Source organism: Apostichopus japonicus, chromosome 13 (assembly GCF_037975245.1).
Source record: "Apostichopus japonicus isolate 1M-3 chromosome 13, ASM3797524v1, whole genome shotgun sequence".
Lineage (NCBI taxonomy): Eukaryota > Metazoa > Echinodermata > Holothuroidea > Aspidochirotida > Stichopodidae > Apostichopus > Apostichopus japonicus.
This window is the reverse complement of record NC_092573.1, coordinates 19897964-19914313: the sequence shown is the minus strand read 5'-3', so window position 1 is coordinate 19914313 and position 16350 is coordinate 19897964. Positions and strand designations below refer to the sequence as shown.

The window sequence follows — 16350 nt, the reverse complement described above, 5'->3', positions numbered from 1 at the left end:
ACGAGGGAAGTAAGTGTGTGTTATAAATTGGACAGGATCCAAGCAGATGAAAATCTCAGTAAGAGTACAGACTTTAATCTTCAGAATGGTAGATTTAAGGGAGACGAAAAGACCAACATTGATTCTATAAAGTGGGTGGGTGACGTGGGTCAATGGGGTGGGATGTGGGGTGTAGAGTGGGATGGGAGTGCTATGCTTAAACTGTTACCAATTAGCATAAGCTGGATAGAATGGAGTGAGTAGACAGGTAAAGAGAGGACAGAAGTAAATCAATGACATGAACAAAGAAGGTAACATTGTTAAAGACTTTACTTTAAGGCTGCAAACTTCACTCAACATGAAACAATATGCTGCCCTCTACAACAGTATTAGATGTTGACCTTGCAATTCTGACTACAGTTAATAGCTCTCTGCTTCGTCAATGCACGACACAAAGTATGCTGAGGTAACGCTGTATCGGGGATGCATCCGATATGCAACTTTACCGTAAATCAAGTTCCCTTCCTCTAGTGGTGATGTTGAAATTAGATTAGCAACAGATATGTGGTGGTCTCTTCATTATTTAACGACACATATCCTCCCTCTGTCTCATACTGTAGGTAGTCTTCAATATTCTCTATACTATCAAAACAACTTAAATATTAGATGATTATTTCTCCTTACTTAATAGCATGCAATAGCTAAGGCTTCACGATTTTCATCTGTTGCAAAGTCAGTCTGTTTTGGAAATTATGCAACTGAATTTTTCTCTTGAAAGAAAATCTTGATAGAAATCAACATGTTTTTGTCCTCATGATTTGATTGGTCCACAAACACACAATGGGGTATTGTTCAGGAAAAGATTGAATGCAGAGGCCATTGCGGAACTTCAAGCCTTTGTCAGTGTTTCTTTTACAGTGTAGAATATACTGTATGGGTATAGCTCACAGCTAGATCCACGTTCTAAATATTGCAACCTTTAAAATAATTGCATCCTTTTAGAAACGATATAGAAAGGAAAAAGGAATGATTTAATACATGTATGGCAGTGATGTCAATATATCAAGATTTAACAGTTTTCACCTAAACATTTTAATCAGTTTATATCAAGTTTTAAGTCCTAAACCATTATCTCTATTTGGCGATAACAAGTTTATTTGCTGTATCTTCTTCCATTATAAGATAAACACATGTGCAAGTCAACAGATACTTATGCAGCAGTCGAAAGGGGGTGGGGTTAAGAAACTTCTCTTCAGATGATTAAAGCCAAACACACTCCGAAAACGTGATGTTCCAATGAAGTTATATCACGATTTAACAGTTTTCACATTAACATTTTAATCAGTTTATATCAATTTTTTTAAGTCCTAGGCCATTATTCTATTCAGCGATAACAAGTTTATTTGGTGTATCTTCTTGCCTTATAAGATAAACACATGTAAAAGTCAACGAATACTTATGCAGCAGTCGAAAGCAGGTGGGGGGGGAGGGGTTGAGAAACTGGGCAATTCCAGGCCATAGGAGACAAATTCATCAAAACTAAAATTAAGCAACTGCTATGGAAATTGGTATCAAATTGAAGCTAAAAGTGTCAATTTTTCAGATATGTGTTTTATTTCCCCATACTATTAACATAAACTACCCAAAATTAGAGATTATGTAAAAATAGGCGATTTTAGAAAAAAAATCAACACTAAAATTACCTTAAAATTAATCCCCACAAATTACTCCTGTAACAATAAAAGTGGTGACTTTAAATACTGATGGATAGAATGAGACTATGGCTAAGTGTATCAAGCCATTTTAGGTGGTTTGCATGTTGTCATGCATCAGTGAACACACATAAATGTTGATTTGCTGAAAAAGTGTCACACTGTAACCGAAAAATGCCATTTTTTCTTAATATTTCCAAAAATTGGAATTGAAATCAACTGATTGTTTTTCTCAAAATCAACTGTGTAGGCACTTATTAAATGCACATGATAGTTTTACTGTAGTACCCTCTGGGTGGGAATAATGGGAAAATGAAATGTGTCACACTGTAACTTTTTGGTTACAGTGTGACATTTTTTTGGTTACAGTGTGACAGCAACAGTGTGTTTCTATAGGGGTAACCAGTATTCAATTGAGAACCTTTCCTCTATTACATCTGTGACATGAAGTATACACCTGGGTCCTCATTAGGCTTGGTTGGCATGGTGATATTGATTTATTGAAAGCATAGTCCTAGATAATTCTTGCTGCAATTATAGAGAATCACTAAAACTTTGCTATGATCCAGCAAGACGAGATCCAGAGTGCGCACTGGGCCCATTCACAAGTTACACTGTTCACTGCATGTGCTAATTTTGATGCAAATACTGTGCAGTCTTATGTCCTAGTGAGCGATGATCTGGTGCATGGGAAGTTTGCTGTTGCCACATTCCTGGATAAGGTCATCAACGATGTCATGATACAGTGCCCCAATCTGAAGTCACTGTCATTCTTCTCAGACCGAGCGGCCAGCCGGTTCAAACAACGGTACTGTATCTCTTCGATAACATCACCCACTTCAGAGAGACATATGAGTTCAAACATCATGGAACTTTTTGCCACAAGCCATGGCAAGGGTGTGGTCAATGGGATCGGTGGTCAAGTAAAGCGGTTAGTGTGGACAGCCATGAGAACCGGAGAATATGTGCATGATGCCGAGTCATTTGTGGGGGTAGCAGCAGCTAAGGCAAAGGCAATAAAAGTGATCTTTGTCCCTTCCCAACAAGTAGAGGATGCTAAGAAAGCTTTGGATAACCGATGGGCAGATGTCAGTCCACTACCAACAACCCATACTATACCCACATTGTCATCGCAGTCAGGAATCATGTGCTTTGCCATGCCATGTATGCAGGAAGAGGGGAGTACCACACAGTGGCAGAGCTAGGGGTATTGGTCAGGGGGGGCGAGAATGGTCTGTAGGAGCGCTTTCGACACTAAGCGGAGCACCACCACTGGTTGGCGCGTAGCGTACAGAAAATTTTTGAGTAAAGATACTCCCTAGATTGCCGGAAATGACCCTTTCCGGGCCTGGCTAATTTGCAGATAAACGAAGAATAAGGTGTCATCGCCAAATTACACCAACAAAATGTGACAAATGTCAATAATTAGATGAGAGCGCAATAAAAAAGTCAATAATCTAGAAAGTAAAAAGTGGTAAAGAGCTGAAAAGGGTGCCAGCAGTCCATTTGAGTCTGTCAGGGGGGGCATAGGCCCCCTGACCGTATGGATGCTCCGCCACTGGTACCACGTGAGTTCGCTGAAGTCAGATGTGGAGTTGACCGATTCCGATCATGCATTTGCTCGAGCCTATGTCAATGGAGAAGAGAGGGACAAGCAACCACCTGAACCATTGGACAACAGCGATGTACTTAACGGTGACAAATTACCCACCAGTAGTGATCATTCTGAGATCACTCCACAATCAATCAAGCTCAGGAACTTTGTGTTGGTTGAGTATATGGGAGCAAAGAAGACCTCTGGCAGATATGCCTATGTTGCTCAAGTTCAAGAAGAGCATGTGGATGATGGTGTGGTAGAGTTTTGTGTCACCCACTTGCACAAATATGACAGCAAGGGATTGATCTTTGTTGCTAAGGAATGTACGGATAAGCATGGATGGGTAGCTAATTCCCAAATCACAAGGAAATTGCCGTCACCCACAATGGATAACCGTGAGAGATACCACTTCCAGGACCCTATTCTGGAGGCCAACTGAACAGATATCGTCCTGTCTTGAATTTGCATACAAACAATATGCAAGTGTATCCTGTAATTCCTATTTAATGAGACCGTAATGGGATCACTTATAGACGTTATAATATCAGAATGATTGGTCTATACTGATTAAAATTAGTTTAATTAGATTAAAATTAATATCAAAATTAATACTATTTTCAGGAAATTTGAAAGCTTTTAGTCAGATTATAACACTAGCAGTTCCTTCTTTTTTGACAGATTTCATTTTACCTTTCAATTTTATTATTACCTACTCACACTTGTTTCTAGGGAACATATAACTTGATGTTACATGCTTTTGTGACATACATCTTGCGTTGCAACATGTTGTCACACTGTAACCGTCACACTGTAACCATGCATTGATATAGTTATGATACAATATTTCAGGTTTTAATGGTCAGTCTGTCAATTTGCTCATATCACATGAGAGTTAAGACTATGTTGGATAAAATGTATGTATTTCCAATTGGGGTACACTTTTAGTTTCAGAGGGTTTTAAGGAAGGGTATTTGGGTGAAAAACCTAGGTATTTTTCATGTCACACTGTAACCGAAGCATATTTTTATTAATATTCAAAAATTGACATTGAAATCTCCAAAAAATTATGCATGTTTCAAAAGTTAATTGTTTCCCCTTTTGCACTGATAACCTATTCTGAAGATATCCATTCAATATTCTGAGAAAAACCAAATTGAAATGACTAAATGTGTATTTTTTGTCACACTGTAACCGTGGAATTGCCCAACTTATCTTCAGATGATTAAAGCCAAACACACTCCGAAAAACGTGATATTCCAATGAAGTAAGACTATCACCAGGATAGGCTTCCAAACTTTGCGAATGGTAGGTTCAGAAGGAGGAGGTGATGGGTGATGACCCGTAGGAGGGTCACGGGGGTGCACTGGTAAAATATTACCAGTTATTAGGCTAGGTAGATGGGAAGGTGCAAGAGAGGAATTCAGTCAATTTTTTGTCACAGCTACAGTAGGTACAAGCTGTATGGTGTTGAACTAACTGAAACTCTTGCTTCCACTTTTTCACTACATTTTTGAGGTTCACAGTTTCATATTACTGTACTCCCCTGCTATGCAGGTGGGTACCCATCTACGGTATCTTCTTACAGCTCTTTCCAAGTTGCGTGTTTGAGCCCCTGTTGAGCCCAGCAAACTTGATGCACTTTTGCATTCAGCAAAATTGTACCGGCATTTTCAGGAATTCAGTCAATTTTTTTGTCACAGCTAGGTACAAGCTGTATGATGTTGAACTTACTGAAACTCATTGTTTCCACCATTTGAGGTTCACAGTTTCATATTACTCCCCTGCTATGCAGGTGGGTTCCCATCTACGGTATCTTCTTACAGCTCTTTCCAAGTTGCGTGTTTGCGCCCCTGTTGAGCCCGGCAAACTTGATGCACTTTTGCATTCAGCAAAATCGTACCGGCATTTTCTATTAAATGTGAGACTGATTGAAACCACACTTTTTACAGACCAAGTTTTGAGTTAATGAAAAAGCTGTTAACTACAGAAATGTAATTAAAATCCTTTTTATAAAATTAAAAATGAATCCTGTACACATAGATCTAGATAACACTGAGACTGTATGTTCTACTTTGCACTAATACTGTACATCAAGTATTGGACACACTGTACTACACAGCAGTGAATAATGTACCCGTTATCGCATCACCAAAATGCTAGATTGCAAAATGGACAAATTGCAAAGATGTTTATAGCAGTTTTTTGTACACAGGAACCACAGTGTTTTATAAGAGACAAAGTTCAGAACTTTCAAACCTGTTATGCAAAATTTTTACACTAAATTATTACTCTGCACAGCACAGTAACTCTGAGAATGTAATTAAAACTCCTAACTGCTGAGATACACACAGACAGACAGACACGGGACATCTTACAATCTGCATTGGGCAACGTTGTTGGTAAAGCCAGCTGCCTCAATTTCTCCTACAATGTATTGCACCAATACAATCTTGCACACAAAGTGTGATATTCCGCCAACCTGTGCCAGTTTATTCCTAATTTAATCACTTCTCCAGACCTGAGATCCTTTTCTACGAAAAGTGTGATGACTTCATATTTCTCTCTCTCCCTTTCTAATTTGGTTTTTGATGAGCAATGCGTTGTCATCTTAATATTTCCTTCAGAAATGATGAACCTTCCATCTTTTGGTTAATTGGAATAATACTACTATACAGTTTTACTAATCTATGACTTTCAGATCATTATGTTTTAAGAAGGATTTAATGTGTTAAAGGGGAGCTTACTGCATTAATTAAAAGATAGACAGTAAGCAAGAACAGAGAAAATTTAACACTAAAATTTTGAATAACAGTTAACATACTACACAAATTGAAGGACTTTATACGGGAATCTTAACACATCATTCTATTTGCAGAGCAATTTGCCATAAATTATTCCCGAATGGTTTCCTATATAACCAAAAGTATAAAATCTGGAGGGAAGATTGGGGGATTGGGGAGGGGGAGGAAGTATGAGACAGGCAATTCCTTTCATATCCTGATTAGTGATTGGCAGCTATTTCTTCTAGTTTTATACCCTTTCCTACACATGCAAATTTGTAAATTTTTAAGATTTGAAATCAGCCTTGCTCTATTCACCAGCAGTATGTACTGTACAGTTGAAACTTCTGCCACAGTACTTCTGTGCATGAAAATAGCTACATGGACAATATTGTAGCTCTGTGAGGTACAGTGCTGTACAGTGAATGTCAATCATGACTGAATAGTACTCTCAGCTGCAAGTACTGTACTGGGCAAGTTCAGATCTAAGACACTCTGTGCTGACAGTAACAGCGGGCATCCAAAGTTCCACTGCATTTCACTGTTTTTTTTTGCCAGTAAAAATACACTTTGCTAGTAGAAGGCACTTGCATTTTACTACTAGAAACTTGTTGCTTTTGTAATTAATTCAAGGAAAATGCCAGTGGGAATCAAATTTGAGCCAGATGATCTTTCTACATACATACACACACAAATTCATACACATATACATACAGCGTACATACACACACGCATACACACATACATGTACCTATACATACTGTTCATGCACACTGTACAGACAATCACACACAGAATTCTTTGCAAGGCCTGTACTGTTCTGTACATGAAACCCATCGCCTGAGAAAACCCACAGATGTTTTATCTTATAGCAGCAATAGTTGCAGTGACAAGCCATGACAACTGTTGAACTACGTGTATGACAACAAAATGTTCTCTCGTCAAGTACGGTGCCAAATTAAAGGATTGTGAGACTGCGGTGACGGGTAACGAAACACTATCTGCAGTGATTAAACTGTCGGAGCTCTCGTAACACAGCGCTCACAAGTTTGTCAAATTTATTGAAAACTTGACCATGATAGGGGGCGAGAGATGAGTCATAAAAAAAGATCCCGACAAAGCATCTATTTATATGACGACGGCTTTGATCATCCACACGCCGGTTTTATTCTGTATAGCTGTCCGCAAAATTTATCGGAGATGTAAATCCAATTGTCATCCTTAACCACTGTCACGTTGTAAAACATGTATGCAAGCGATGTAACATTTTCTCCTTGGAAAGGCCAATTCACAGAGAAGCCATATTTGAACACATGTACTGTAGTCAGCCCCATTCTTCATTTCTTACACAACAAAATGCAGCATCTATGTCTTCGACTGAGAATACAGGATAGGAACAGGAGCCAAAAGACCTGTGAGTGACCATGAATGGTGCTTTCAGTTAAATGCATGAACTCTGAGAAGGAAAACAAATACATCAACCAGATTTACAAGCACAATTTTCAAGAAGCCATTTTTCACCATTGAAGTGAACACACAGTCTACATGAGATAAGCCAACCTGTGGAGATACATATATTATTGAAGGTCACAAAGGGGAAAGTTCAATGTTATTCTCATGTTTTAATTTATAATTTAATATACTGGCTTTTATATTTCAAGGACAAGTGTTTACTACAAGATGTTTTGATTTTATCTGGCTACCCTCATGTTTTGGTCATACAGTACAGTAAGCCACAAGAGTACACTTAAATTTGTATGCTGTCATATTGTGCATTGCTTTCGTCTTTAATTTCTGAATTTTATTGCTTTAATAATTATTGTAAGGAAATTTATTTTTGTAATTTTTGTAATTTTTATGGTGCAATATTTTTAGGCTGTACTATTTTTAAGCTGTAATAATTTTAAGTTGTATTATTTTATGCAGTTTTTTGTGAAGTGCTTTGAGATCATTCTTTGATGTAAAGCGCTATATAAGAATAAATTATTATTATTATGTACAGTAACACTGCGCCAAATTTGCCCGTTAAACTTGAAGTTTCGAAAACTTAAAACAAGTTGTTATTATAATCACACTTTAGCAAATAAAGTTTACTAACGATCATAACATGATTTCATTAGTAAAAGAAATGCAGATTTGAAATTTTCAATCATTTCTGACGATAAGGGACATTGCGTGCGAGTAAGTGAGCAAGTGTGAGTACTAAAACACTCCATGTCACACTAGATTAATTAAAAGGGACGCTCTGAAAGCCTCAATAGTCAATGATAACATTCTTCCTACAGTTTAGTATTGTTTAAATCATTGTTCCGAAAATGAAAGATAAGATTAGAAAAGTGGGCACTTGCTACTCTATCTCAGTTCATTATATCTAACGCAGATCAATAGCGGGAGCCTAAAAATTAAGCTTAGTAATAATCAATAAGTTGTGGGTAGCTAATAAGTGACAATTTACTCATGTACTCACATCATGTTATATTAAACAAATGAGACAAAGCTTTGCGCTACTAGCATGTTATAGTGAGACATTAATCTAGGGAAGATGTTAATCACTTACCACTTGGGAGGAAATACTTTCTCAAGGTGTGTATGTATGTATATACATGAGTCGAATATGACATGGTGCACACAGTATGTGCAGATATATATACAGTACGGAGTCACAAAAGCAAAGACTAATTAGAGTAAACATTTTTCTGGGTGAGGGAAAAAGAGGGGAAAGAGGGGAAAAGAGGGGAAAAGAAGGGGAAAGAGGAGGAAAGGGAAAGGAGGGGAAAGAGGGGAAAAGAGGGGAAGAATGGGGAGAAGTGGGAAAGAGGGGGAAAAGGGGTACAAAGTTTTGACAGGTTCTCAGTTCAATCTGACAAAGTTTTAACATTTAACGGTTAAAATAACAACTAAATTTCATCATTAAGAGTACATACATACTGCGTACTGTACACTCTACTTGGTGGCTTCTAAAGTCTAACTGTTGGGGTTGGTATTGATCTTCTAACAATTTTCTATAAAACCTTAGTCTGAATTTATAAAAAATGATAAGTTCTGTTTTGGCCCTCATGCACAATGGTTGAAATGACATGTACAGTACTTAACATGTCACTGGGTACTGAAGAGAAAGGTTAATTAATAATACAGGAACCTTGAGAAATTGAAGTGGGAAAAAAATCTTGAACATGGCAAAATCACGTATAGCAGAGAACCAATCACGACACTCGGGGACTACATGACAAGTTGAACAATTATTGACTAGTTATACATGTATTTTCCATGTACATTGATAAGGAAACAGTCTGTTACTATATACAGTCCTACCCTGCTATTGTGTTATATAGATAACCATGCCCAGGGTCATATTGCTATGCTATAGTATGGTTGTAATTACCAAGAGTACAATACATGATGTATATATTAGACAGACTACTGCAGGCCTCAAAATTCAGACTATGTATTTGGTCTTTAGAAATGCCAGTGGATATTGCCATTTGTCAGTACTCAGTAGAAGAAAAAAAATCACTTGCATTTTTCTGTCAGTAGACATTAAGAATACCAGACAGAGTGAAGACCCTTGCAGTAGTTACTCCCCTTGACAGTATGCAGAACAAGGCTGCTTTCAAATAGTTTACTTATTCTGGTATATTAGACTATATGTATATATTGCAGAATGTTATAGCAGGGAACTACTACTTGGGAACTAACTCTTCAAAAAATCTTTGAAATCATAAAGTGAAGGATTATAAACACAAAACTGTCAACAAGCATCAGTGACCAAATTGCTCTATTAAAGCAACCAGTATACTCCCTTGAGATATACAGTAGAGCAGTTTTGTCAAATTTGTCAGAACTGGCCAACACATGAAATCTGCAACCAGAATGGACATCCCATTTCTACCAGTACAAAAAATATTGTGACTTCTTTCACCACATCCACATAAGATCAGATAATAGTTGACCTGTTGTTAAGGTCAAGTGGTAAAAAGTGATAAAACTGACTTCTGGCTTACTGCCTGAATTTATTGGTCAGAAGTAAATCACCTTTCCATGGTACTTTGTAAGTAACCTTTGACCTTATTGGTGCCCTGAAATTAGCAATGACATCTATCAAAGTTCTGTTATGTACAATGATATGGTATGGTGAGAGGGAAATACTAAGTCCCTGAGAGTAGTAGATGTTTGCACATGTACAATTTATTCTAGATTTCATATAATGCATACATGTATATTTACTATCCACTGTGTCCTTCTCACATACTGGAGCAGTGGTTAAACCAAGACTGACATGATATTTTCATTATATCTGAGGATGTCCTTAAGTCAGAGGAAAGTTTGAGTCATTTTTAAGGAAACTTTGAATGACCTTGACTATGCATTTTTTCCACACTACCAAGTAATTAAAGTTGCCAACACTGATCAACATTAGGTGCAGCACAGAATATGAAGATGACTCTCCAAAAGGTTTCAAAAACATTTAACACTGTGAACCCTTATAACCTTAAATTGTAAAATATGACTGTCATTATTCCATTTCTGAGGTATCATGTTTACAATGTTTTCAGGTTTTCATCTCTGTTGACTTCACATGACGCGTTTGACATGCATGCATAAAACTACAGTATGAAGACATTTTGCCCATCAATCATAAAGAGTTTACGTTCCATGCACAAATGAACCATGACACAATTTGGTCATATAGTTTTCACATTTTGACAACTGCTGACCTTAAATAACCTTTTAACTCTGGACACCAAAAACATTAAGGATTTTGTACTCATTATAAGGAAGCCATATATCAAATATGAGATATTGTGAAGCTTCCTTTATTCAAATATTGTGCTTACAAGGTTTTCAGGGTTTAACCTCTGATGACCTTTGACCTACACCAAATTGTGTAAAATCTCTACACTAGATAAGGTGATTGTAACATGCATATATGAGCTCATTTGTTGTTCAGGTTCTGGAGATACAGAATTTTTTAGATTTTCACATTGTGCCCTCTGCTGACCCCAATGACCTCCACCCAAAACAATAGGGTTCTTGTACCAATTATGGGAAAGCCACATGCCAAATATCAGAACTGCAGAGGTGACCCATCTTGAGATATCGTGTAACAAGCTAGGGCGTCACATAGACACACACACACCCATACACACACACAAACTTGACTGCATCATCTACTGTATAGGTTACTTGCCTCAGTTGCCTGCCAACAGCAAGTACCAATAAACACACCATAAGGTAACAACCTTGAGTTAAAAAAAATATGTGATTTCCTTACCTAACATTAATTAGCCTTGTATTACTGTTAAGTGTTTATAATCAGCAAATGTTATTTTGCTGCCATTGGGAATTTGATTTTAGCTAATAATCTTAAGAGCACAGCTTGCATGTTTTAGCTATTAAAACTGTGGCTAAAACTTGTGAATTCTAGGTCTGTACTGCAGTACTGCACATGGACTCACAGATCCATTTCATGAGTGGGACATGGATGTAAACAGTCTTGAGAACTTTGTTACGTTGAACATTACCGCAATACCATATACTGTTGGTTGAAATACCTTAAAATAGGAACAATATGCAATAAAATATGGCATTTTTAATAGACAGCACCTCGACTTTTAGTACCTGTACCTGTAACAATAAATACTTAAACTGCAACAGTGCATGAAATGAACTATACTTTACTGTACAAACAAGTAGTTTGACCTCACTGACTACTATATTCCAAAAACGACTCAGAACTTGCAAATGTATCACAATGGTACTGCATTGTATTATTATGTTCCTGTTCGGTGCAGAGTACTGTTCAGACTTCAGCAGTACTCAATGCAGTACAGTATATTGGCTAAATCGTGACTTTGAAATACAATCCCACGCAAGTGTAAAGTTACAAAAATAAATTTGAGACAAATGACTTCGATATTGATATGGTAGTGAACCCTGTCCCTCTGAAATGAGTTGGGTTGCTACAGTATATATTTAATAATTTAATCAAATTAAATTGAGATATTAATGATCATGAAAAATACTGGGAGACGGGCCAGGCGATGGACGTCTTTGAAGCGAATGTTCTTCAAACTCGCTTATTTCCATTTTACAAGCTTTCGAGTTGCTTACTTCACTCTCTTGCAATGTGATATACTCGGAATGACAAACGAAGACGATGTAATTTGGGGTCAAGACTTTGTCACAAATGAAAGGATTTTGCAAGAATCTTCCTCAGTCGATACTAAATAATTGAGTTTGGAATACACCACCAGGTGATATTTACAGCAATTAACTGCTATCGTAAGAGATAAATGCTTGAAAATTGCATTTGGAGTTCAAAGTTTAGAGCAGACAAACATTTGACCAGACTTGATCATTTTTACACTGAAATTGAAAAAGACAGATAAGAATCATAAGACACAATGTTTTTTCTCATGTTGTGCAATGTTGTATTATTTTCAAATTCAATAAGGAGATGGTAAACACAAGATGTTCCACAGAAACCTGTTGAAAAAAAAATTCAGTTCACGAAGTATCTAGCAAACTCACAGAGAAATTTATGTGCATGATATTATTAACCATTCTAACAAAATCAAATTGCAAGACTGTTCAATCATGGTATATTTATTGTTTGTGTCGCAATGTCAAAACCACAGAAAATGCATTTTAGCAGATACTAACTTGATCTATCATTAGAGAACAAAACACATCAAGCTGTGAACTTGGCTATTTAACTTCCAGACTTTTTCCTGAACTGTGATGAATGTGATGAATATTCATGATGCATATACAGACAGTTCATTTTTTATCTCCCAAGAAGGCGATTTGCTCAGAGTATCTATGTGTGGCATTTACCGTATCACAATATAGCCCTCTAACTAGGAGGAAACCACATGATTGTAACCATGTATACTTCGCTTTCTTCATCAGAAATGGAGTAATTAAGCTATCACTAAATATTCCATGATTTGGTAAAAGTGGTCATATCCAGAGCTGTCTGGTCACAGGAACTTACAGCTCTATAAGTGCAACAGTCATATACAGAACTTGAGTCCCTACAAACTACAAAAATTCTATTAGAAAATTAACTAAATGAGACCTACTGCAATGATAACATTAACAATGATAAACAGTACCAGTTTGCCATACTGTATAGCCTTACAGGTACTTATTGATATAGTTGGGCAGTAAATTTAAACAATGACTTACCTTGGAAATGGGTCAAAACACCAAGTTCTGCGAGTGTCAGGAAAGGCAACTCTCATACCTGACATGAGAGGGGAATGTAGGATGACCGCAGCACATTCAAATCGCGAGGCAAGATCGACGGTGGGTACAGTGCCAATGCTCTGGCCGTACAGGATTACACAATCGGGACTAATTCCATACCTTGCTCGTAAGGCTTGCCAAGCAGCATCGATATCTGCATAAAGATTTCTCTCCAACGGTTTCCCTGTGCTCGCTCCATAACCTGAGTAATCGTAGCTGAAAATGTTGCAGTTGATTCGTGAGCCGAGCCCTATGTAGAAACTGGCCATTTGTCCTATATCGACTGCATTTCCATGACTAAACAATATTGTGTACTTAGGGTTTGAGGCACAACGGACAAACATGCAGGCTATCCTATTGCCACGCTTACTGCGAGTGTAAAATACTTCTATAGACTCCAGTTCTTTATCTGAAAACTGCCACTCTGCTCTGTCTGTTAGGCGTAGGGTCCCTCTAGCACCGGTTTCATCTGTCTGAATGGAATACGTTGGCTCTGGCGGAAGAAAGGCAAGCTTGGCTGCTATTCTTGATGGGCATGGTGGACAACAGAACAGGCAACAAAGCTCACTTAGGCTTAGACCATTCATCTTGTATATTTTAATTCCTCAACAGTAATAACCAAGCTTAGCTCCACTGTCTGTGCTATTGTTCCCAAGATGGAAAAAGAGACAAAAAGTGGCAAATATGTGCTAGCCTACCAATACCATTACTTCAGAGAATAAGTCGTTGATCAAATATTAATATGCTACTGTATGTTCAAAGTGATTACAAAGCTAGTACAAAGGGGAAATATACGGGTAATGGGGATACGAATATATATGACTATGAGAGTGAGAGAGCGCGCGCTAAACATACACTTTTCCTATTCCATTTAATGTGTGAAGATATCACTTTCTCCATGTACGTGCACTAAGCCTATCCACACGACTTCACATGCACAGATATACGAAATAGTATCCTAACGTTCAATCTATTGTTAACATAAGGGACTTAGACTACCCTTATGAATGTACTGTGTTATACTTGTAACACAAACACACAACGATAAGGTGTGATGATGTTGGGTTAGGACACAGCTATAAAAGCTTCAGAACAAAGGAATTCTCTCAAATGGCACTCGGTTGGTCCACATTTTAACAAAGTTAATAGTAGTCCATTTAATTCCTTAGTGAGGATGTATCACTGATACGCACAAGAACAGCTAACTAATGGAGTAATGCTGCGTGATCCTTCTCTCGATTATTCAACGGAATTAAATGTTAAACCGCAGTGTGACCATACACAATATGTGTACCATATCGTACAAAATGTGTAATTGAACAGCAATCGATGACGCAATGTTTCCGGTTTAGTCAATTTGGCCGAGATTGTGTCGCGAAATCATGCTGGGGAAAGGGCCGACAGTAAGAAGGGAAAGCAGGTATATACCACGTCTGGCACATCGGGATCAAGTAGAAAGCTCACAGTGTCTCGAATTAGAAACTTAGTAATTCATTGTTCTAGCAGGTAGGGAACTTTCTACAAGCGAGCCCCAAACGGGTCCCACTGTTCCAATCCCCACATCAGATTTAAAAAGCCCACACTAGCTGGATTATAACGAAGCTGAACCCGGCAGTAAAGTAACTTGAGGCACACATGAATGCGTAGCCAGGGTTCATGGACTTTGCATTGGAGAGGCGGGGGTGGGGGTGAGGGGGACGAATTTCAAGTGGCGTGGGGACAAGATTCGCGCGCGACCAGTTTGGGCATTTAAGGTACTTTTGTAGTATGCACCATTCCCGAACACTTGTAACCATGGTAACTAACGGTACTGTTATGAATGTTTCTTTACCCAAATTGAACAATTTAATCCTAAGTTCCATTCACTAAATTTTTGAAGGGATAGTCCAACTAAAAATATGAAACTTGATATATGCTAGAGAAAGTCACTATTCTCTTAGCTGATAACTCTGTCAACATGTGCTCTATTCTCATACTATTTACAGTAGCCTACACAAGAAATGTAGGCATATCATGAACTGACACTTTGTCTACAAAGCCTATATATTTTTTTTATGAATTTTCGTTTCAGTAAAATTTGTTATTTGCCGAATCAAATTAAGAATTTGGTTAAACTTCAAAAAAAAAAAAATGCTATAGCGATGGGATTTGATAATTGAGTTCAGTTTTTCGTCCTTTCAATTGTTTCGTCTGAAGTTCTCATTTTGGTCTGGACTAGATCTTTCAACAGTACAGTTTCAACTATCTCATTTATTGTCTATTTCATTCAGGCACTACAAACTGTCTGTCCAGCGCCTAATAGGCCATCGGTGTTATTACATTAATCTGTGCATAATCATCGGAAACAATATTTCGGTTAGGCCTATTCATACGACTGATCAGTCTATATGAGTTCACACGTGCCATGGGCGTCAACAGGTGGGGGACGGGGGGGGACATGTCCCCCCCACTTTCAAAAGTGGAGGGGATATCATATCATTTGTCCCCCCCACTTTTCAGAGCAGTTATTAAAAAAATCACATGCATATGCGCGATTTTCTATCACAATTGCTGAGCTGATTCAAGTAGAATCTAACTTAAGAATCATTATCAATAAATTGCACTGGAAATTAGAACAGTGCTTGGCCCTTTATCCCCCTTCCTCTGATATTCACCCTCCCCGCTTCGTCCGAGACCTCTGATAAAAGTTTGTGCGATGTTTGAACGATGTTTTAGAGTGTTTTGTGGAAGCACCCCTTCTCGCCAGAAATGGAATTCCCCTTGCCCTACACTGTGAATCAGAGAAAACGACGCATTTCAACTTGAAAACAAGTCGAAGACCCCACCAGGAAGGTAATATCATATATTTTAGGCCCTACAGACAGTATTCTGCCTGTATGCAGGGTATTATATGATACCAAACTACCGAAAATATTTCGTTTGAGATGGACGCTGTGTAATTCGTCTCCCTTGGTGTCAGAACGGCATCTTTCTACCAGTACTTTCTGTCGGAATTTATAGTTTTGTGAGACAAAATTTCTCCTCACAGATC

General features: G+C 37.8%; 1 protein-coding gene across 2 annotated transcripts in view; it reads right to left on the bottom strand.

Annotated features, from left to right (window-relative positions):
• LOC139979129 (alpha/beta hydrolase domain-containing protein 17B-like) overlaps positions 1 to 14600 on the bottom strand; it is a 28607-nt gene extending 14007 nt beyond the window's left edge. Inside the window, exon 1 of one of the 2 annotated variants that reach the window (XM_071989826.1) lies at positions 13260 to 14600. In XM_071989826.1, coding sequence (XP_071845927.1) covers positions 13260 to 13906 — 647 coding nt within the window. In that variant the 5' untranslated portion in view covers positions 13907 to 14600. The remainder of the gene's footprint in view (positions 1 to 13259) is intronic. The other variant, XM_071989825.1, reaches the window with a different exon arrangement.
• Positions 14601 to 16350: the final 1750 nt, after the last annotated feature.